The following is a 22,846-nucleotide window of genomic DNA, read 5'->3' as shown; positions in this document are numbered from 1 at the left end:
AGGAATTCATTACTGGGTGAGTACAGACGGAGTTTAGAGCAGTTTTACAGCGCGTAGATCGTGCTGCTCACAACGTGGCGGTTAGAGCCATGGTTAGAGCGACCTAGAGGTTAGAGTTTGGAAGCGCTCGTTTTCAATAACGCAACGTCCTGCTGCAATTTCGAAACAGGTGGTAGGCCTACGCAGGAGCACTTCCAAACTCCAACACTTAACAAAATTATCACCTGCACGGAATTCACGGAATTTATTGACAGAAAGTAGCTCATAACATGTCTACGGTGGATTTTTATGAAACAAAAACTTGGCAGATAGAAAGAGGATAATTCAAGCTTTCCGTACAGCTGCAATGTTGGTGAGTTTAACGTTGTTTAATACAATCAGATAGGACTTTTCTGTTTGGATGTATGGGCTGTCAAGGGTTGGTATTGCAACTCTAGATTCCAGGAATTAAAAATAGAATCTTGGAGTTGCTTGTGGCTAGTTTTTTACCCTACAATTGTATTATTATGATTTAATTAAATCTTTTATAACACCACTTCATGTCAACACCTAAACCAGTGTGAACCAGCCTAACTTAGCAATGTGTGCTTGAAGTTCCTTGATGTTTGTGGTTTTGGCAAGTTGATAGGCCAAAGAAGTAGTTATAAAGCTATTCTCATTGCATAACACAATCCATATAGGCTAGCTAGCCTTTCAAAAGACACTCACTTTTGTGAAGTTATTTGACCCTCCATGTGGTCCTGAGAGACTCCCTCACTGTTCAGTTGAATGATGAGCTCAGAGACAGATGACACCAGGCAGTCTCACACAACAAGTTCTGAAGTTTATTACACACACAGAGAATATGGACACGTGACCAGAAGATATGAGACATGGAAAAGAACAGAATGAGTAGGAATAGCACATGCATCTTGTATCATTGTGCACAGATCAGTCTATCTGATAAAGTAGTCGATGTTCATGGTATCAAAGTGTATCATTATGTGCTTACGCAGATGAGAGTGATTCAACACATGTATGTACTGGGTCAAGCAGATAAATGTCAGTCCTACTCCTAATCATAACACCTTTTTTTTCAAATCAAAAATATAACTAACACATGTCTCACTTTATACTCTGTGACAGGCATTTATTTAATAATCCACACATGATCCAAATATCTCTACAATATTTTTCAAAGGCTTGTAGACAAAGTTTTGCTTAAAAAACAGAGAGGCCACATTGGTCAAATATACAGTACATGGGGAGAGGTCAGAGCATAAAGGACATATTTGAGAAAAGTCTTTCATTAGCCTTTTTAAAGGCTTTCATTATTTAAAGATCTACCTGGGGATATTGTCAGATTTTGTTATAAACCTGTGTATAATGAGGAACCACCTTACTTAATTGTTTTAAAATAAGTCATTGCAGCTATATAAAACAGGCGTGTGTGTGTGTGTGTGTGTGTGTGTGTGTGTGTGTGCATGCGTGTGCGTGGTGCTTTTTAAGTCAGGACTCTAGTGGAACATTTACACTCATTGCTTTTGGCACTAAAATTCCTTCTGCTGTTTTGCTAAGAATGCAGTAATCAGTACAGAATAATTTTGGGCTAGCATGTAGAGGACTGTTTGGGGCACTGCAGTCTGTGCTTTGGCTGAGGTCCTCACTCCCACACCCAGATTCAGCATGACTGGTGGTGTCCAAGACGTCTTCAGCCAAAGAGGTAACAATGGGTAACTCAAGCTCAGTGTTGGAGCATGGAAGAGGAGTATAGGTAGTCTTCCTCTGACAGTTTGCATGTAAATTAATGGAGGTCAAATCCATCCCTGGTAAGCCAACATAAGGCGTTTGACCTGGAGTGAGTGCTGGTGTCATGGTGTGAAAGTCCTGCTTGTCGGGATCATTGTTCATGGATGTTGGCACAACAAACAAAATATCAGTCGTCTCAAACTCTTCTGTCTTAAATGATGACATAACGCTGCTTGGTGATGAAAGCCATTCCTGGAAAGAGTAATTATAGCATTCAGCTGATGACCAGAAGGTACAGTAATAAAGCAGGGAATTTTCATGAAACCGTGACATTTAAAGCTTACCTGTGGATTCTCCTTATATTCCTGAAATAAATGTTGGAAGAAAGGGGCTGGTGATGGTATATAGAACAGAGCTTTAATCTTCCTTCTGCAGAATAAAAGATCATTTCAAGCTTATGTACACTACAGTCATTGGAGGGATACCGCACGGGAGGGGGCTATTGTAAATGTTAGTCTTACTAAGGGCATTTATAAAGTACAGACAGTTACAGTACCTTGTTGCAGGGATGTAGAAAAAAAACAGAACAATGCCAACAGCCACACACACGGATGCCACAGACTTGGTGAGGAGTGAATTTGCTTGATATATGTAAAAAATAGTAACAAGAAATAGTGAGCCCTACTGTAGAAATGACAGATATCAAGTAGCTGGTATAGTACAAGTCAAATAATTATTCAAATATCAGTATGACAGGGGTGGCAAGACTTACAACAGACGGTACATTTAATATATTTTTTATTATAGTATCATAGTGAGACAAGTTGTCTCAAGAAGACACTTTACATAGAGAAGAAACCTGACATTTCACCCCTGGGCAAGAATTTTGGGCAGTGGCAAGGAACTTCAAGCACAACCATTTACTAATGGTGGGCGCCTGGGCGGCCATCTGCCTTGACTGTGTTGGGGGGGCATGTGCAGTAAAGTATCCAGTGTACCATGATATAGTTTGATTAAAATGAAATGAGCAGCTTTTTACTGTACCTTCACTGGCTTCGGTCTTCCAACATTTCAATGGACTCCATTTACTCCAGTGTCCAGCACCAACAGGATGTGACTTTACTTTTATGCAATATTCTGTGTCTAGAGCAAATTGAGATGTAGCAATTGAGTAGAATTGTGTGTTGACATCGATGACCTAGATAATCAGAGAACACTTTTTTTTTAGTTATTAAGCAAAATTGAGCTACATTATTGGTTGATCTTTACTAGATTAAAAACTGATAATTAAAGTTTCATGACAGCAGAGCTTACCGGATTAGGAAATGTCTGAATCCAGAGTTGATATTTCAGTTCATTGTTAAGGTAGCGATGGTTTTCATACCCATTCTTCCATGTAATATTGTAGACCTCTGGAGTGGCATGAACCACAACATTGACTGGTGGTGTTGGCTCAACTAATAACAAAATGAATTGTTGAACAATTGAGAGTAGGTGCCATAATTACGACAATCTAGGCTATCACTCAGAATCACGCCATCCTCTTGTAGCCTAATATCTCCTGAGCCGTGTCCGAGAGTCGTGTGTGATATCCTGACATATCAACTTAAAAATCACATGCTCATTCTCAGTTATGTATGTTCTTTATTTGAACCAATTGTTAAAACATAACAGTGATACTGTGCTTCTGTGTCGAAACTCCAAAATGGATATTGACGACTGTTCTGCTGAGACATATGAAGAAAGCAAAAAAGGCTATGGATTCATGACATTCTTACACGATGGGAGGTATTTGAGCATATTCTATCGGCAATAAACTGTAGGCTAATTACTGAAAATCGCTTTTTCACTCCCTTTCTCTTCCTCTCTCTCTCCTCATCGGTCGTCCTAAAGAAATGATCCATTTCGGACAGGCTTTCCGAACAGTCAGGACATTTGGGGGTGCAGGAGCTTCCGAAAAAAAGCGATCAGAAATTCTGAAGGACGTCAAAATGTACGTAGTTATTTCACCTTCCTTTCCAAAAAAAGTTTGGATGTCGGAACGTGTATTGTGCTTTATGCTTTATTTACCTTTCCCACACTCCCTAAGATAGCAATACGCCAATGCACCAGACCACACCTGTTATACCAATAACATCAGCAGTCAGCACACAGATGAGCCAAGGTAATTGGGCGGCATCGGTTGTAAACTAGCAAAGCAAAGAGTGTGTGTGTGTGTGTGTGTGTGTGTGTGTGTGTGTGTGTGTGTGTGTGTGTGTGTGTGTGTGTGTGTGTGTGTGTGTGTGTGTGTGTGTGTGTGTGTGTGTGTGTGTGTGTGTGTGTGTGTGTGTGTGTGTGTGTGTGTGTGTGTGTGTGTGTGTGTGCGCAAAACAGAGTCTTCAAACACTATTGTCACGTACTGTTCTGTGATGGGACAAAGCTGTCTGTTACATCATGGCAGTCAGCATCATCACAAAGCTGTATAGTCAACCTGTGAAGATTCGTGAATGATTCCTGGGACTGTGCTGCAAGATTGGCAGCAACTGTACAGTTGTAACTGTACTCCAGCTTCACAAGGGAACAGATGAACTTGTTCCACTTGCCTCTTCTGAGGCTCATGAGGCTAAAACAAATTGCATATGAAACATTAATTTTCCATATGTTACAGATTACACTTTGCACCATCTTAATACTCGTCCAATTACCTTTGTATCCAATTGAATTTCAGCCAGTAATTGGTCTTTGTAGCATGTCCTACATGTTTGTCAGTGATGTTCAAAACACATGTAATCATAAACCAATAATCAGTTACACAGTGAATTCGACCTGGAGGTGAAGAAAAAGATGCCATCTTTAGAAAGGTGTGACATTTTCACATATGCATGTCTAATTATGATTTAGCATTAATTGACAGTTATTACAAATTAAAACACATTTGTGTTCAGTTTTCTCAACATACAGTATGTCGATAAGGATATAAATATTTAAATATATTGTTCATACAGTACAATATCAAATTCATATAAAATATTTGCCACAAAAGCTCTATTCACAGTTAGAAATAGCAGGTGCTGCCTGTGTGCAGCATAACACTGGCACTGCTGAATTCAGCTTGAATTAAACTTGAATGTTTTCAATTAAATACTTATTTTTCTTATAGCAATTTCTTAGAATTCTTATACTGTATTTATTTTTAATAATTGGTAAATTTGATATTTTTTTTCAACACAGACACAGTTGGTTGAGGAAATAACACAATTAGTAATTAAACTATGAATTTAAAACTTTCCCTCACCAGCAGTAGTAGGACCAACTTGGGAATGCAATGCTGGGTCTGGTTGGGTTGTCACTGTAGCTGGGTCAGGCTCAGCTTGAATAGAAGGTCCTACTGTGAGACATATACAGTAAGAGACAATACTAATCAGAATACTGGCGTACTGTATAACAACAATGTCAGACATGACATAAAATAACACAGGTAAACTATTAACTATTAATTGGGCCTTACCAGCAGTGGTAGGAGGAACGTGGGTTGTCATAGCAGCTGGGGGCCCACTCAAAAGTGTCAACATAGCTCCTATAAGATAGAAATACAGTCGACACATATATATATAGGCATTCTGTACCATAAGTATACACACATGTATACAGTATTGTGCCCAATTTTATTTCCCAGTGAATGGATTAATTATATTTCTGAACAGGAATGAAAATGCAAAATTATATATAGTGAAGTTGTTACATGAAGCAACCTTTGTTGCTTAAAGATAAACAGGCACAACAACAGCTTTAGACTTAGCCCTATTGATTCATGAAAACAATTATGTAACTGCGCTAATCTTAATGTAACCATTGTAACAAATATGTTATATTTTTACACTTTCAAGAGTTCTGGACTGTACAACGTAGTAGGGTTTTTGCACTTTATACCACAATTGAATACTACCTCCAACATGGTATCTTTGAGCAAATAGGATGGAGCTGCAGAGAAGAAATAGTAGCTGAGGAGATTTCATATTTGTGTAGACATGTGGACGGGGGTTAGGACGTCATTTTCATTGGTTGTTTTTCTACATTTAACAGCCAGTCTTCTGCTCCCAAGGTACAATAGGCTGAATAAACAGATCAAATGCATAACTATAAAAATCCACATCAAACGCACCCATTACCCTCTGATCATAGACACACAAAAATGCTAAGCAACCCTAAAGTAGGTACGGTAGTTTTAAAAAGATGACACTGACACATTACTTCAAAAATGTTGTTCTACACAATAAACTGATTACAGAGAAAAGAATGTTACTCTACCTGGGAGACCATCCTGGCCATGTCGACATCTCAGAGTATGAATGAATGTGACAACTGGTCGTATTTATCAGTGTGGTTGCATGACAGGATGTCTTTCCTCCCTCTGACGTTCCTCCCCCTTTCATGTAATGCATTTGCATTCAGTATGGGTGTTTTAAGACTACCGGTAAATGTCTTTAGATTATTTTGTGATATATTTTAGGCATGACCCTTATCTGTTTAAGTGGTAAATATACGGAGTCACTTTCGTCTGTGTAAGCAAGCATACAGATAAAGCAGTGATGGCACTGCTTTATCTATATGGTTACAAAAAAAAATTCCCCACTTGCATTTCTGCTTTATTTCGATAGCGACAGAGAGTAAGACAGGAAAGGTGGACAGAGAGCAGGGGAATGACACACAGCAAACAGCCCCGCCGGTCAGAAGTCGAACCGGGGACACACTGAAGGGCAGAGAAGTGCACTTGTGATTGGAAAAGTAAAGAATTAAACTACCGTTGAGGTTCACTTGAGCAAGTCACCTGCAGTAGCTCACAAGCTGCATTTATTTGGCAGGTGTGAATGTCTACAGCTGTATACAGAAAAGGAGACTGAATGCTCAGTTAACCTGTCCTAGAGAAATAAAGGCTTAAAAAATTGGAAAGAATGGTGTAGATCAGTGATTGTCTTTGGGGAATGCAAGAAGTCATGCTTTGCTTTGACTAATGTATTATTGTGATAAATCTCATATACAACTACACAAGAGTAAATATATTTGGCTTTGGTTCCTCAACATTGTAGCAGCAATAACAGCAACAATAGAAGGTAATTGTTTGTACATTAATCATTGGACACTTTGAGGTGTGTGAAAGTGCTGTTTGCAAGGGTCTACTTCTAAATATTATATCCATATGTATGTGTGCACTGCACAGTATAATGTGTACACTGTAAGTATCAATTTACAGATACAACAGCCTCCTATTTAAAAAAAAGAAGAAAAGAAAATAGTGGCATTACTTTGTGCGGATCATAATGAGGCAAAAAAGTGTAGACTAGCATGGAAGCCTAAAATGCACACAAATTTGCTGTGGTTACTGATAACCGTGCATGTGCACAGATTGCTGGCATATTATCAGACTACAGAATCTTGATTATGTGCCATTGTGCCAAGCATATTGGTGTCATCAGTTATTGAGACATGCAAGACCGTGAGACCAGTAAATGCGGTTAAATACAAATACTACAATACATAAGCATGAACAAACTATTAACTTGATGCACACTTGCCTATTTGGGGTCACAGTTTTGACCAGACAGATTATAATTACAGTACTTTGTTGGTATGATGACTTGAAACAGCAGAAATACATGGAAAGTGCACAAGTTAGAAACTTAAAGATGAATGAAAGTCTTCAATAACCGTGTTTACAGAATGGTAAAGATGATCGGGTTTGACTTGTTTTTCATGCAAACAACTTACTGAAGTTATTAATTCAGGGAGCGTATAAGGTCTATAACCCATCCCTCTGGCCACCGGCAGTGTCATGTCCTGCAGTTTTCGTTGAGCAATACAGGAAATGTAACCTCCAGTCTTATGTGCCATTGTCTGCAAACTGAGGTCTGAATTTTATTTATATAACAAATGTCATACAGACTCAATGTTCTTAAAATAAACAAAGAATAAAAACATATACAAAGATATACTACAGTACAAGTACATTAAGTCTTAACAATATATACAAAATGTAATACCTGTATATAAAAGATATACAAACACATGACACTGTAATCTCTCCCACACGCACACTTAAAATAAAGAATGGAAAATGACATCCATCCACATGCCCTACCCCACACCTACAACTCATGCATACACCCACACAGGATCCTGCAATGCAATGTTACAGTTCGTTCCAGAGAGAAGAACCATAGTGACTAAATGCACCTTTACCAGAATTACATTTCCTTCTACGTACAGTTATGAGATCAATATCTGTTCTAAGAGGTCTGATTGGTTTATAGGCAGTAAGCAGTCTGAGATGTGCTGTTCAGGAGATACTGTAAACCACTTCAATTCTGTACTGAATCAGGGAAGTCATTCACATTACTGAGGTAATCAGGGGAAAGTGAGCCGTGCAACTGTTTATTGTCAGCATAAGAATGGTAGGATAATTATGTTTCTGTATGATGTTAGCAATAGGGAGCATATTGTGTGTAGATTAAACAGGACCAGTGTACCAGGATCAATCGTTTACTGGACATGAAGTGTCTCTAACTACTAGACAATCCACTTGTCAGATGGGTTTTGGAAGTTCATTCCCTGGGTCACTGGTGCCACAGATCATCCACTGCCTGACGTAGTTTGAGTTTTCTTGCTTATGAAATACAACAGAGTCCATACGGCCCTCTGCGTTGGACTCGGCGTTCACAGAACTGCTGCATTCAGACTCTCCAAAACCACTATCAATGGTGTCCAAGTCCACACAGGGGTAGCCGTCCTCTGACTGCTCGTTTGAAAAGAAAGAGTCAAGTGAAACCTTCTCTGGTTCAATATGTTCTTGGTTCTCAGCACATTCCTTTTTGTCTTCTGGGTATGGACTGAAGCCTGCTCCAACTTGATAAGTTCTGAATGTGTTTGTAGAGCCCCCTGACACAGACTCCTCAGATGCTTCTTCCCCAGACAGAGTGACTGTGTGTATTGAAATGTGACCAGTGGAGTGGCCTGTCCCCTGCCAACTGCAGCCTTCATGGAAGTGGAGCAAAGAGGCGCTGTTAAGGGGGGAACAGTCATTGTAAAAGTCACATGGATATTTTTCTTTATCCTCAATGAAGCTTTTTTTCCCTGTATTCCAGTCAGGGGCTCCCTGCTGTTTCTCAGTGTTGATCATCTGGATGTCAATCTCACTGAAGTACGGCTTCACCCAGTCCTGCAAAGAAGAGAAAACACAAGGCATGGATGAGTATAGTATACTGTACACAATGCCTGGAGTCTTACAAAGAAACAGTAATCACCATTAACCACTTAAACCCTATTTACTCAGTTGACCGCGGTCCTCCAGGGCTCTATACTAGGTCCGCTCTTTTTTCCTCATCTCATTTTTGATTTTGCAAACTTTCTTGTCCAGAGCAACTTTTTAAACGTTTCAGGATCACACAAATGATTGTTTCAGGAACACACAAATGTATTTTCACACAAAAGCAGATCATCTCAGTCCAAGAATAAAACTAGTAAACACAGACATTTCTCCTCTATTTAACTTACAAAACAATGTTACCTGTAAGTACAATATGTACCCAGCCACGAGTGCTGTTTCAAACAAGATGCTTCTCAGATAAGCGCAAAGTTCTTCATTCTTCATCAAAAGAACACCACATCCTCAGTTGGAACTTCTCAGCATAATTTAATCAGCTCTCGTCATCATCCAAAACTGCCAACAATCACCACAGAAGTGAGATTGTGTGACGGTGAACACCAGTTCTGGGTCACATGGATATTTTTTCTGGGCTTATGTATGTATTATATTTGTCCTTTAAACAATTGTGCTATCAGCTTTGGATGAGAACTATTTAGCTTAAGTACCCCCCCAACTATCTTTTACTTCTTTGTAATTCTCTGTCCTCTTTCGTTGAGAGATATATATATATATATATATATATATATATATATATATATATATATATATATATATATATATATATATATATATATATATATATATATATATATATATATATATATATATATATATACACATACATACTATTATTTGTTTTTTTTTGCAACCATTGAAAATGTATTACATATTACATGGAAATTATGTATGCATGGGTTAAATTTGATTTAATTGTACCCTTTTTGTTAAGTTTATGAGGAAAGGAACAGAGGAAAGGATCAAAGAAGCAATTGCATATAGAAATCGTGAATCATGGCATGGAAAGAAAAGTGAATCACATCACTCATCTATCTGTACATTGTTGCTATAAAGTAAGTCCTATGTGAGAGTATTAACCATAAGAACCCTGGTGTCCGTATTCTGGGGTGATCATTCGGCAAAAATAGCCAACCTACAAGCTCCGAATGTTGTGAGCTTGTAGATCAGCTATTTTCAGCAAAGATATTTAATGTACAGCAAAAACAGGAGCAGACTTAATATCCGTTGGGGACTCTGGTCAGCTAAGCATATAGGGTTAAACCACTTAAACCCCAGCATTCATATTGTGGGGAAAACCTTGTAGATCGGCTATTTTCAACAAATATATTTAATGTACTGTAGAAAAGTCACTCCGCTCAACAATGTAGGCATATGGGATTTAGGAAGTCTGAAAAAGGCTAAAGAATGTGATTCAAATCAGATTTGGGCTGGACAGGGCCTTAAGTAGTTAAGTCAGAACAGTTTTTTTTAATTCCTTACACAATAAGCAGTCGGACTCATCAATAGCAATAATTAAAGTCTGCAGCTCTGTCAAGACAGTTTTTTTACTCTGCAGTGGCATTACTGATAGCTACTCATGAAAAATGTTCAGGACTCAACATGCCTCATAAACTGAAGTCAGTCAAAACAGTTGGATTTCAGTCTTTGAATAATGGCAATAGTGAAGCCCGGCTTCCTCCTGACTACCTACATTGGTTGCCAACAAATATAAGCAGGTGGCTTGATGTTTTTTTTGTAAATTCATGAAGAATATCTTAATTTGTATTTGCCTATACCAGTTGTTGCACGTATGTATTATTTTGGAGGGGTGACTGACATTTTGACTTCAGAGTCCTCAGAGTCAAACAGAACAAAGGAGATTATGTCAATGTCAGCACTTTTGCATAGAAAAAAGTGAGAAAAAAATATATACAATATAAAAAATAGAGACATCCACCACCATAGACAACCAACTGTATACATGAAATATACATATAGCTTTCAACAGTGTTTCCCCTTTTGTAGGGCAGGTGATTTAAGCTTTAGATTTTAGAGGGTATATTACCATATTTTTCACTTTTTAAAAATAACGATTACATTTAACCCACCTGATAAACACTCTAGGCGAAAAGCCCAAACTAATAAATGTGAGTATTGTAAACCTTGTTATTATTTCCACAAAAGAGCCTAAAAGTACCTGGATAGAGAAAACTAGAGATCACAAGAAACAGGTAGATGTTGCATTAGGGGTATAAATACAAAAGGCTTCCCTTTGCAGACATTTTTTGATGATGCCTCCCCTAGGGGAACCATGGTTTGCATCCACATAGTGACATGCCATAGCATAGTCATACCAATTTTGCTCACCAAACAAATCATATTGATTTGTTTTGGCCTTTAGCCTACAGTGTTTATCAGGTTTAAAAAAAAAACTTAAATCACCTGCCCTACAAAAGGGGAAACACTGTTGAATGCTACCGTATATATTGTATATTCATGTATTTATACAATTGGTTGTCTATGGTGGTGGATGTCTCTATTTTTTATATTGAATATTCTTTTCATTTTTTTCAATGCAAAATGGCTGACATTGACATCATCAAGGGAGAGCCCTCCCCTCTCTCCTTTGTTCTGTTTGACTCTGAGGGGGACGCAAGTCGAAACTTCAGTCACCCCTGCAAAATGATAAATACGTGCAGACCAGTCGAGTACTCCAGTATTTTATTTGGGTAGTGTCTCCTGAAGTGCCCAGGTATTATTCTCTCAGATTCAAGGATAAACAATCCCTTCCCTCACCCTGAGACCAGAGATAGCCCCAACACTATGAATACATTCATATTTCACTAATACATTCATCACTAGTACTTTCAGATTTCTGACTACCATTGAATAATATAATAACCATATATGTATATAAAAATCACACCCAGTGTGAAGTGGGCGGTGTGGTCATCACAGTGGTCATCATAGTGATGGAAGCTCACTTCCAAAAAAAATGGATTTTTGGAAGTGCATAATCCTATTTATAGGTTATTAATGTCATCATGTGTCTTGCTAGCCAATCACAGTGCTGAATAGAGTCAGCCAATAGAGTCAGCCAATCACAATACAGCTAGGGGTGTACTAATGAGCCAATCACAGTACAGCTAATGAGGTGTCCCAACCCCACTTATAGGGGCGGCTACACCGCCCAAAAATCACACCCAGTGTGAAGTGGGCGGTGTGGTCATCACAGTGGTCATCACAGTGATGGAAGCTCACTTAAAAAAAAAGTTTTTTTTTAAAGCGCATAGTCCTATTTATAGGTTATTTATTTCATCATGTGTCTCGCTAGCTAATCACAGTGCTGAATAGAGTCAGCCAATAGAGTCAGCCAATCACAGTACAGCTAGGGGTGTACTAATGCTAGGGGTGTACTAATTATGAGCCAATCACAGTACAGCGAAGGGTGTACTAATGAGGTATCCCAACCCCACTTATAGGGGCGGCTACACCGCCCAAAAATGGACAACAACGTCCGTTTCACCTGCACTTTGAAAATATGCATATGTCTGGCTAAAATCCATATTACAGATTATCATAATAATATAGAATAGTCCTACTTGTAAAACAACAAAAGATGTGTCCTACTGATTTTGGTGACCTCATGGCCTTTCCTCTAGCGCTAAACTTAGGCCAAAGTTTCCACAGACAAGTTATCTACAAATCAAGGGGGTAGGTTGCCATGAAACTTGCGCCATGAATAATTGAAAGGAAACAATTACATGTGCCTTCATTTGTGATAGCACACATAACAGAAACACCTACTATAGACCATATTCACATGGCGGCCATGTTTCTATGAAGTCAATGAAAGTAGCCACCCCGGGTGGCGGCACTTTCAATGTTAAATTCCAATATGGCCGCGTGTGAATATGGTCTATACAATTGTACAATACAAAATTTCCCCCATCATATTAGCACCATCTACTGGGTGTCTTTGTAACTGCATGAGAACACAGCTCTAATGATGAATTTGTTTTTAATCCAAATGAATACAAAGAAGGAACAATACAGTACCAACTACTTAAAATGTTCCTTTCAAGGTTAAAACCTTTAACCTTGAATGCAGTCCATGTCTATACAAGTTTCTGCAAAAGTGTGACCAAACCCGTGGAACATTCAAGAAGCATGGTAAATAGCCCTCAGTTCAATAACAGTTCAACACAAATAGACCTAAATCTTATATAACATATAAAACACACAATGCTCACTCTGTACTCCCAGAGTGCACAACAGAAACTTAAAGTTGAACATTTAAATCAACACGGTATTTTCCATTTGGGGGATATCAGCTCTGGTGACTCATACACAATCATCTACCCACACTACTTTAGGCAGCTGTTTTATCTGCCTCTTGAAGCCCCCATGCGTATACTGACTCAATCTCCGCTCAACACTCATCTATGGAGTCAGGGAAATTCCCAAGAGCCCAGATGTGCTGAAGTCCCCTCATGGGCAACACCTGCTGGGCAAATCTGGAAATTACATAAGCACTTTTGAGCAGTTTCTGTATAATGCATGTCTCTTACCTTGAAGTTCCCATCATAGGTGTGGTAGAGGGGCGAGAAAAAGCTGTCTGCCTTTGGGATGTATGTCAGCATCTGGATCTTTTTCAGCCAAAATCTGAACAGAGGCATGATTCTATTATTATTATTTTTGTCACTGTAAGTAGGCAACAGAATGTCATAGGCCTATGCCAATACAAAACCTCGACATTTCTTTAATTTACTGCATACTGGACCCCTGGAAAGAGGGGTCAGACCACAGCTTAAAGGAGTATTTTACCCCAAAAAGTACTATTTTCTATCAATTACACACCACATGAAGCCTTGAATTCATGGAGATTGTTTTGTTTTTGTCCCATTCCTAAACCAATAATTTGATGACCGGCGATCTCTCCGGTAGGAGACTCAAATGCAGGTCATTTGAGTCTCCTACCGGATACATTAGCATCTTTCCGCCGGTCATCAAATTATTGGCTTAGGAATGCGACAAAAACAAAACAATCTCCATGAATTCAAGGCTTCATGGGGTGTTTATTTAATAGAAAACAAGTCATGTTTTGGGTGAACTATACTCCTTTAAATCCTATTTGATCTGAGACTCATTGTAAAAAAACATTATGACTAGGCATTGTGGGGCTGTAATACTGTATAGTGGTTCTCAAACTTTTCAAACCGTGACCCTCCAAAAAAATCATAGTTGAACTGGGAACCCCCCAAAATAATGTGAACTGGGGACCCCCCAAAAAAGAATCATATGTGAACTGGGGACCCCCCCCCCCCACCCTGACAAGCACTTTAGAATTGTAGGAGTTGAGGCATTACATTTTGTTTGACTCGGTTCCACAGATAAATATTGGCCATTTTCACAACTTTAGCCTCTTTCTAAGGTAATATTTGACAATTTGGCCAGTTACTTTTGACACAGTAATTAATAAGGTCTTAAAAGTCCTTAAATTGTCACTTTATAAATGTGCAGGTATACACTTGTATGTTGGTTTGTTTACTGTTGAGTGAGAAAACAATGTTGCACATTAAGCTAATCATCTGGAGACCCCCACAAAATAATTTGGGGACCCCCTGGGGTCCCGACCCACAGTTTGAGAACCGCAGATATAGATGATAAAGAATCAAGAAGGTTTATTTGTCACTACTCATACAGGTATGAGCAGTGAAATGCAAGTGGGTAAGTTCCGCAAAACTGTCAACATGACAATAACAATATTAAAGCTAAGGTAATACAATAACTTTACGATTGTTACAGTATGGTATCGGTGGAAATATCTTCACGACAACCAAAATTGTCAATCTGTGCTCCTAAAAAAAACTGCATTCAGAAACTAAAACAGTTTGGAGTTAAAACAGGCAGCTTATTGTTTACTGTATCTCTAAAACGCCCAAGGCAGTCATTTTTACTGTTTTTAAATGCAGCTTTGTTATTCCAAATTGAAAGAATTGCAGACAAACTAATAAACTAGCTATGCATTTGAATACGATAAACACAACAGAACAGACAAAAATATATCAGAACAGAATGTCCACAAGAAGAAGAATTTCACAGAGGCTTTAGTCAAGCTTCAGGCTGGGTCTGATGGTGCTAGAGGATGGGATAGTGACACTGATCCATTCTGTGGTACTGTATTAATTAATACATTTTCACATTCATTAGAATTACAATTTAATGTCCTGATGTTTCTTATTACCCGTCCTAACCTGACAGATGCATTTAATTATTGATTTTATATTTATAATGGAAAGTATACGCAAATAATTAGTGAACAGTCAGAATGACTATGCTATGAGCATTCTGGTAGTTATGGAATTGTGGTCGTTCTAGTGTTAAAAGTAGCCTTTAGCATAACTAAGTTTGTGGAAATAGTAAGTGAATGCGAGGCTATTTCCTCTGTGAAGTGGTATCCCAGTCTGCACCCTGAAAATAAACGAGGCGTTTCACCGGGTAGAGTGAGGTCCGTGTCAGGTTTTTACTTTGCTAATTGCTATATATATGTAATTAAGGATTCCTATTTTTGTTAGTACTATTTGCACGATGAGTACTAAATGTTCAACAATGTCCTGATAAGCATTTCGGTTTTCGTATTTGACATATTCCTATACCTCATATCAGCAGTTACACGATCATCAGATCGTATAAAAAAAAACATTCATCCATAGATTAGTTTAACTTTAACACAATTAGTGACCTCAATATCAATAATGTTCTCTCGGCGCTGGTGTAATATAGATACTTTGCATGACTTCCTATGCTTGGCCTCCGTTCGGGTGCATTACATCTCTGCACATAGTGCACAGCAGCAGTGGTTGCTTGTTATACATTTAGTACTGTATGTGGGAGGAGGTGATGCCGGGAAAGTGTCAATTGAAAAGTGAGAAACTTCACAGTTAATTTACTGGAAGAGCAATGGGTTGTCATCTGATTAGATTAAATTTTCTTACAAAAAGACACATTTATAAGAACATTAGCCTGTTATTACTGTAATATGATGACCGAGTTTTCATTTCTGAACAACTGACAACTGCAATTTAGGCATTCAACAGATGCTCTTATCCTTATCCAAAAGTACATGGTCTGAGTCACTGACCAAAAACTGACCAGAGAAAAACACAAAAGCTAACATCAAGTGGGAATACTCTTTTGATGATGATGATGATGTCATCAGTAAGCAAACTCTCACATTGCTCAACTGATAGTGAATAGGAAACCAAACTGGTGGACATAATAGCATTATACTTGATGGTTGTCCAACAATATGAACAGTTTCTGGTTATGTCGTATTACTGTAAAAAAAATAAAGCTATAGTCTATAAGCTATATAGCTATAGCTAATCTCTTCAAAGGATCAAATTAAAATACTTCCACAGTTAGTCCCCAATTCCTTTCCAATGGCACAGCTACCATTTGTATCTCTTGGTGACATTACAATTCAGAGCTTGTGAGAATAGCTTGATCAACCTCTATGGTAGAGTATGTTAATACATTATAATAACTAACTCTCCCTGCTCTTAACTGAGAAATGTATATGCTGTGGTCGGGTAGGACCACTACTGGTTGACAAGTGGCATTACATGAAGCTCAAAGGGCAGTTTATCCCCTGCCCAAAGATGATTTCAGGATTAGCTCGGCAGTCGCCGACATTACGGATTGCAGCTTTAAGCTGAACATGTTGCAGACAAATTTGACTTGCATGTAAATGTGCAGACGTTTTCTCTGTGAGAGACACTTTAATAAAGAACTATACTCACGGCTTCTGGAAGTAAAGCAGAACCAGGAAAGCGATGGCTATGGAAATGGAAATGGAGATGGCAATGACTATGGAAATGTACCCCTGTGCTGAAGAATTTCCTGCAAAAACAATTAATTAAAAAATATATACATTATTAATTAATAGAATGTTCACTATTGTCATTGACAAAGGTAACGTTCTACAATAAGATCTACATCTTATTTCTCTAACTTATCCAGAGTGTCTCACAATAGGTGTAATAGGGATAGGGATAGGGATAGGGACTGAAAATGTACCTTCAATCGCACTTTCCAAACTCCTAAATTCTGTTGGGAAACTCCATTCACTCCATGGCCCTTTTAAGTAGTCCTCTGGGCATAGTGAGGCCTTGACATCCACTGTATACTTAGTATGTGGTTGCAATGTATCACTGTTTATCACTATGTATTTTTGGTCCATTATGGGATATTCTGAATCCTGTCAATATAAAAAGAACAAATGATAAGTAAACAATTAATGTTTTATGACAGCTGTGTAATATTTCATCATTTTCAAAGCACTTATTAGTATTACCTTTGCTAAGGTTTGGTCCATCCTTAGCCGTACCACATATCTGAGACATCGAGGTGTATCGTTAAGGGAGTTGTTTACGTCCCAGGTAATGTTAAATGACTTGTCATTATTCGTCACTTGCAGGTTGAAAGGCTGTGAAGGCTTCACTGTGAAAGGTGCAAAGTGGCAGATAAACAGTTATGCTTAATTTATACAGTGTCACACACTGAAAATAGCAGATCTAACTGCTCAACTTGTTATTCTTTGCCCGCAAAACTGTTGTTCAATAAAGTATAGAATAGGCATTAAATGCTGAATGTATTGTATAGTTTCCTTCCATCTAATATCTAACACATTTGCACTAAATGTGAGGTCCTGTTGTTCCTGTACTGTCAGATTGTAATATGTTGTACTTGTTACTTTGTAAGTGTTTGATTGGTCTCTGCACCAACTGCACTGCAGCAAATCCTGGGTATCCTCAGCAATAATAATGTACCTAATAAGAGGAACCTTTATTTTAAATGCCAAGGCTCAGGTTGGCTATCTGTTCACACTGTACCATTCACTTAAAGCTGTTGATTGGAAATGTATTTAGCAATACATACATACTATATATTGCTATTATATATTCTATTTTTTAATCATCCTTTTGAGTCCTCATATATACTTTGGTTTTATCTGTATCCAATTATCCGTTTAATCATTTTATTTAATGCAGTGTGATGTATAAACAAAGGTCAAAGCTAATTTATTGTCTTACCCATATCACAGAGTTTCCAGCTAGTCGACTCACTGCCTTGCTGAACTTTTGCGGTACATATGGTCTCAACACTTGTGATCTCTTCAAAATCCTCTGGTTCCATCAGACACCAAGGCTCTTCAGGCACAATTTCACAGCTCCCAATAATTTCATATTCATAGTCACTGCAGGAAATGGATGCACATGATGTATTGCAATTAAAATCACAAATCCTTTCTTAGATCTTAGAGTTTTAAATTGGTGCTTAATTGTCCATTTTCCGTGTAATTAATCGTTGTGCCACCATAGATATTAAAAGAGGTAGAGCCCACACACCGTCACTATTATATAGAGACATAAATAATACATTGGCCCAAAGGTTGACTTTTAAATTGTCTCAGTAGCCCCCCCCCCACCCCCCAAAAAAGGAAAGGCTTTGGCCAGGAGTAATTTTAATCAACTCTATTTGACCATGTGGCTCACTTTGGCACATCATATTTGCACATCTCGTATTCTCCAAAATATTGCTATTGTCAGGTGTATTTCTGCCTTAATTTACAAAATGATTTACAAATAGCCTACAAAATACCAAGTAATAAGCTAGGCTTATTCTGTAAAATGAGAACCAGCTCAAAGCTTGTTTCTGAAGCCACCAAAGTATTGTGCTTAAAGGTAGGGTAAGTGATTTACTTTGGTTAAAATAAGTGTTAAATAGCTCTATATTCTGATAGTACTCATTGCAATAGAGTGTTTGTTCAGTAAAAGGAATCTCCCATGTCTCTCCAGCTCTTTATTAAACAGAAAATGCATTTTTAGTGCTCTCTCCTGATTGGCTTAAAATGTGTCACCTACCTGAAAATGTTCTCTATTCTGTTTACAAAAGAGCTGGAGACACCCCTGTGACTGAGCAAACGCTCTGTAGCAATGATTACTATCAGAATATAGTACTTTAACCTTTTTAACAAAAAAAAAAAAATCACTTACCCTACCTTTAATTTATTCTGTCTAACCCCCCAATAAACAACAACTCAACACATGGCACTAGTTTACGCACACATTTACACTCAAGGACCACAATTGAAATAAGCTCTCAAGCTTTTTTTGTTGTTTTATCCTTTTGACAGATCAGAACAAAATAATATACTGTATGTTCATGTACAGTATATGCATTTTTGTCAATAAAAACTTCAATCAATCAATCAAAGCTCGCATTGTGAGATTGCAGATCGGCTGGTTTCGGCAGGGGACACCCTTGTGCAACTAAACTTAAGTTAGGCTCCATAGTGAGTGTCACAAGCCAAACAGTGGCATAATCTTTGCAATATATGTACAGTTCATAGTAATTTTCCTCTAGCAAAATACCTGCATGTGGCCTCTATCTGAATTGGATAATTAGGGGCCGTGTCTGAGCAGGAGCAATTCAGTCTAGATTCATAGTCCGTTGTGCAGGTGACATTGCAGAGGGCTCTAACTGCAAAAACAAAAAGTATGGTTAATTTTACACCTTTGCATAAAAGTCATGCTGTGTCATCCACTGCCTTTCCAACATAACTTATTAATAGAAACACTAAATGTTAATTTAGATCTCTTTTTTAATACAAATCTATGATATGCGGCGTACGATCTTGAATCACAATATCACTGTTCACAATATGGTAGAGGTCAAACTCTTTGGAATGCTGTTAATACTGTATTTTTTGTTGTTAAGCAAATTGATTCCTCCCCACACACATTTCTGTGTTCTCACTGCTCTTGAATCATACTGGCTCACTTACCACAGTGAGGAGCCTCCACCGGGAGGACGTAGAGCCTTCGTCCTACTCCTCCCGCCCAACAGGTGCAGTGACTATTATTTATTATTATCACCCTCCCCGCCCGGCTGCCCTCCCACGAACACGGGCCAATTGTGTTCATGTAGACGCTCGACAAAGCCGGATGCACCACGGAGGATTTGAACCTACAACCTCCGCGGTGTGGGCAGGGACTTTACCACTGCGCCACCCGAGCATCGTTAATACTGTATTGAAGAAATCTCCATCCCTTAGTGTTAGTGTTTAAAGCAAATTACCAAACAAAGCACATATCCAACAAGTAGAAATAGGCCTTATTCTCAACCTCGCCTATGTAGGTAGGTAGTAGGTTTGTATGTATGTAATGTATGTATGTACAGTATGTGCAGTACCTAGTAGCTATGTATACAGAATAAAGTATTATGTAGGTATATACTGTAGTTAAATCTACATGGATGCCCTTTGAAAGTATTGTATGCATTTATAAACATGTTGTATACACATGTAGTTATATTATTGTGATTCTATAATTATAGGAGAGGTTCTCCTCTAGCTTTCTGATTTCAACTGCTTTTGTGTTAATAAATAAAACTCAAACCTCAAACTAAAAAAACACAATACACAAGATGACAAAATACTGATACAAATCTATGATATGCCAACGTACCATCTTGAATAAACCAAGCGAGATCCAACAACAGCAGCAATGACACAACTTTAACAGCCATGGGGATACCGGCAGGTTACTCTTCTCATCCACTGGTTAGAACAAAGGCAACAACATCACTGCAACCAACAATTTTTTTGTTACAAATCTTTAAATGATTATTTCGAAAGATTAAAAAAAAGGAAATACTAGTCAAAATAAACAGCTATTTTCACTAGTTTGGGTACCGGGGAGACTCCAAATTTCTCCTTTGGGTCTCGAGCTAGAAAGTTTGGGAACCACTGATCTAATCCTGTGGTTCTCAACATGTGGTTCGGGACCCCCAGGGGGGTCCCCACATGATTTTTGGGGGGTCCCCAGATGACAGTAAAGTGACAATTTAAATTTTAAATAAAAAAGTGAAAGTAATTAAAAAAGACAATTACTGCATCAAAAGTAACCAATAAACTATACTTCAGTGTAAAAAATGGTCAAACATTGGAAAAATTAACAAATAATATAAGAAAGAGGCACAAATTGTGAAAATAGCTGATCTACAAGCTTACAACGGCGAGGCGTTGTGAGCTTGTGGATCTGCTATTTTCACAATATTTATCTGTGGAACCGAGTCAAACTAAATGTAATGCCTCAACTTCCCCCTGACAACTGCTTGTCAGGGGGGTTCAATTATGATTATTTTGGGGGGTCCCCAGTTCAATTATGATTATTTTGGGGGGTCCCCAGTTCAAATATGATTATTTTGGGGGGTCGCGGCCTAAAAAGGTTGAGAACCACTGATCTAATCCATTCCATCCAGTCCAAGCAAGTTAGAATATCCCCATTAGCTTTGATAGTGTATGTTAGTGACATATCTGTCAGAGCTTCTTGCTCACAAGAATCAACATTTAATAATTTTTAATTTGACACTTTATGCTAACAAATATTTCACACATAGCGGTACCAAAGTGTTCATTGCCAATTTCAACCCCATGCTTTACTGAACCCCATAATAATGTCTACAGTGTGGAAATTCCCAGAACAAGTTCACTGTTTTTCGATCAAATTATTTAGTACAGTACATCATGGGGATAAAATAACATTCAAAAAGCCCTAGTAAATGTATTCATCTTCTTTCAGTTCATTGGCAAAACATTCAATTTGAAAATGTATTTAAGGATATCAATCTTACCTTCTCTTTTATTTTACTAAGTTAAGTTCCATGGACCACCTTGAAGGTAACCAGGGGTGCATTAGCGAGTTCATCTGAGCATGTTCAGTGGAACACAGCTCCACATCTCTGACACTGAGAGCGTCATAGTTGTGTCACCAAGGATGTGGTTTGAACCCTTCTGAGCGGGTCCCTTCAAGCCACAGCCACATTGCTTCTGAATATAAACTAGCTAACCATGACAAGAAAGATAGAGACATACAAAGACTTCCGTTTGACAAGTGACACCTACCCTATCCTTACAGAATGACAGATCTAAAACAAAAACTAAAAAGTATAGTAACGTGTAATGTACTGAAAATCTTAGGTTAAGAAAATGGTAACACTTTTACTTGATACTTTATTTTACATTAACTGATGTATGTCAGGTAGTAAGGGATACAGTATATTGGAGTTTTGGGAATTAATGATTAAAATATACTGTATACTGTAAACACTATAAGATACTGTACATATTACCCATACAAATGTCAATGAACAAGATTGGGTATAAAACGGAATGGGTTCTGTCTGGATCTCAGACATCATGTGGCCAGTCTGATATCAGTTCTATAAAGTAATCTCTATACAGTATGTTTGGCAAAATGTCAGCCCATTCTCTTCTCCATTGACTTCCAGTGAAACATGAGACCCTTATCTGACTGACTCCTACACACAGTACCAAGTTAATTAGGGACTTTTTAGCTAAGCCTGTCTGTAGGTAAATGACTCATACTATTACTCATATATGGCTGTGAGCCTCTCAGAGCCCACAGTGACCTTCAGGTGTTAACAACAGCTTCATAATGTTACACTAATGTATTTAGCTTTCAAGTAGTTTCTGTATTTTATCAGGGTCATGCCATTTCCCACTATGATCTGTAATAATGACAATCACAATATATCATCTGATAGCTCTGAGAATCTGGTGAAAACAGCTCAAAAGAAGAGAGGAAACTTCTAATTATCATATTCACTGCCAGGGGCTTTCTAATGCTGGCAGGTAGCTTCTGCCAGCATTTTTAAGCATTCTGACAATTTTTTCAAGAACAACGAATATTTTTCTCCAGTATGATCGATCCCCTGATGGTTGCTAATCACGGAGGAAATCACTGTGCTTCCGTGAAAAAAAGAAAAAATGTCATTGTGACCTCCCGTTGACCGTTCTCTTGTTATACCCAGTTGAAAATAGCATGTTTCGCCAAAAATACATAGTAAAAC

General features: G+C 38.1%; 2 protein-coding genes across 6 annotated transcripts; both read right to left on the bottom strand.

The window, feature by feature from the left end:
- Positions 1-858: 858 nt before the first annotated feature.
- Positions 859-6,049, bottom strand: LOC308084313 (interleukin-21 receptor-like). Of its 4 annotated transcripts, none has more exons than XM_080426898.1 (11): positions 6,016-6,049; positions 5,654-5,819; positions 5,216-5,284; positions 5,003-5,095; positions 4,413-4,533; positions 4,128-4,330; positions 3,043-3,185; positions 2,773-2,926; positions 2,285-2,369; positions 2,073-2,157; positions 859-1,980 (listed from the first exon to the last, which is right to left on the bottom strand). In XM_080426898.1, the coding sequence occupies exons 2-11, from the start codon at positions 5,721-5,723 to the stop codon at positions 1,489-1,491; spliced, it is 1,515 nt and encodes a 504-aa protein (XP_080283024.1). In that variant the 5' UTR covers positions 5,724-5,819; positions 6,016-6,049; the 3' UTR covers positions 859-1,488. The 4 variants fall into 4 exon arrangements, 3 of the variants coding, with proteins under 3 accessions (XP_080283024.1, XP_080283026.1, XP_080283025.1); XM_080426900.1 differs by having other exon boundaries at positions 2,073-2,119; XM_080426899.1 differs by lacking the exon at positions 2,285-2,369.
- A 1,590-nt stretch (positions 6,050-7,639) lies between these two features.
- On the bottom strand, positions 7,640-21,672 carry il21r.1 (interleukin 21 receptor, tandem duplicate 1). Of its 2 annotated transcripts, none has more exons than XM_080426901.1 (9): positions 21,608-21,672; positions 20,440-20,558; positions 19,345-19,453; positions 18,004-18,167; positions 17,265-17,410; positions 16,988-17,168; positions 16,711-16,810; positions 13,477-13,570; positions 7,640-8,920 (listed from the first exon to the last, which is right to left on the bottom strand). In XM_080426901.1, exons 2-9 carry the CDS (start codon positions 20,498-20,500, stop codon positions 8,288-8,290), a joined length of 1,488 nt encoding a protein of 495 aa, XP_080283027.1. In that variant the 5' UTR covers positions 20,501-20,558; positions 21,608-21,672; the 3' UTR covers positions 7,640-8,287. The 2 variants fall into 2 exon arrangements, with proteins under 2 accessions (XP_080283027.1, XP_080283028.1); XM_080426902.1 differs by having other exon boundaries at positions 20,440-20,531; positions 21,608-21,652.
- Between the last annotated feature and the right edge of the window lie 1,174 nt (positions 21,673-22,846).

This window comes from Gymnoscopelus braueri (assembly GCF_963280865.1).
Source record: "Gymnoscopelus braueri genome assembly, chromosome: 4".
Classification (NCBI taxonomy): Eukaryota; Metazoa; Chordata; class Actinopteri; order Myctophiformes; family Myctophidae; genus Gymnoscopelus; species Gymnoscopelus braueri.
This window is presented reverse-complemented; position numbering and strand designations above follow the sequence as displayed.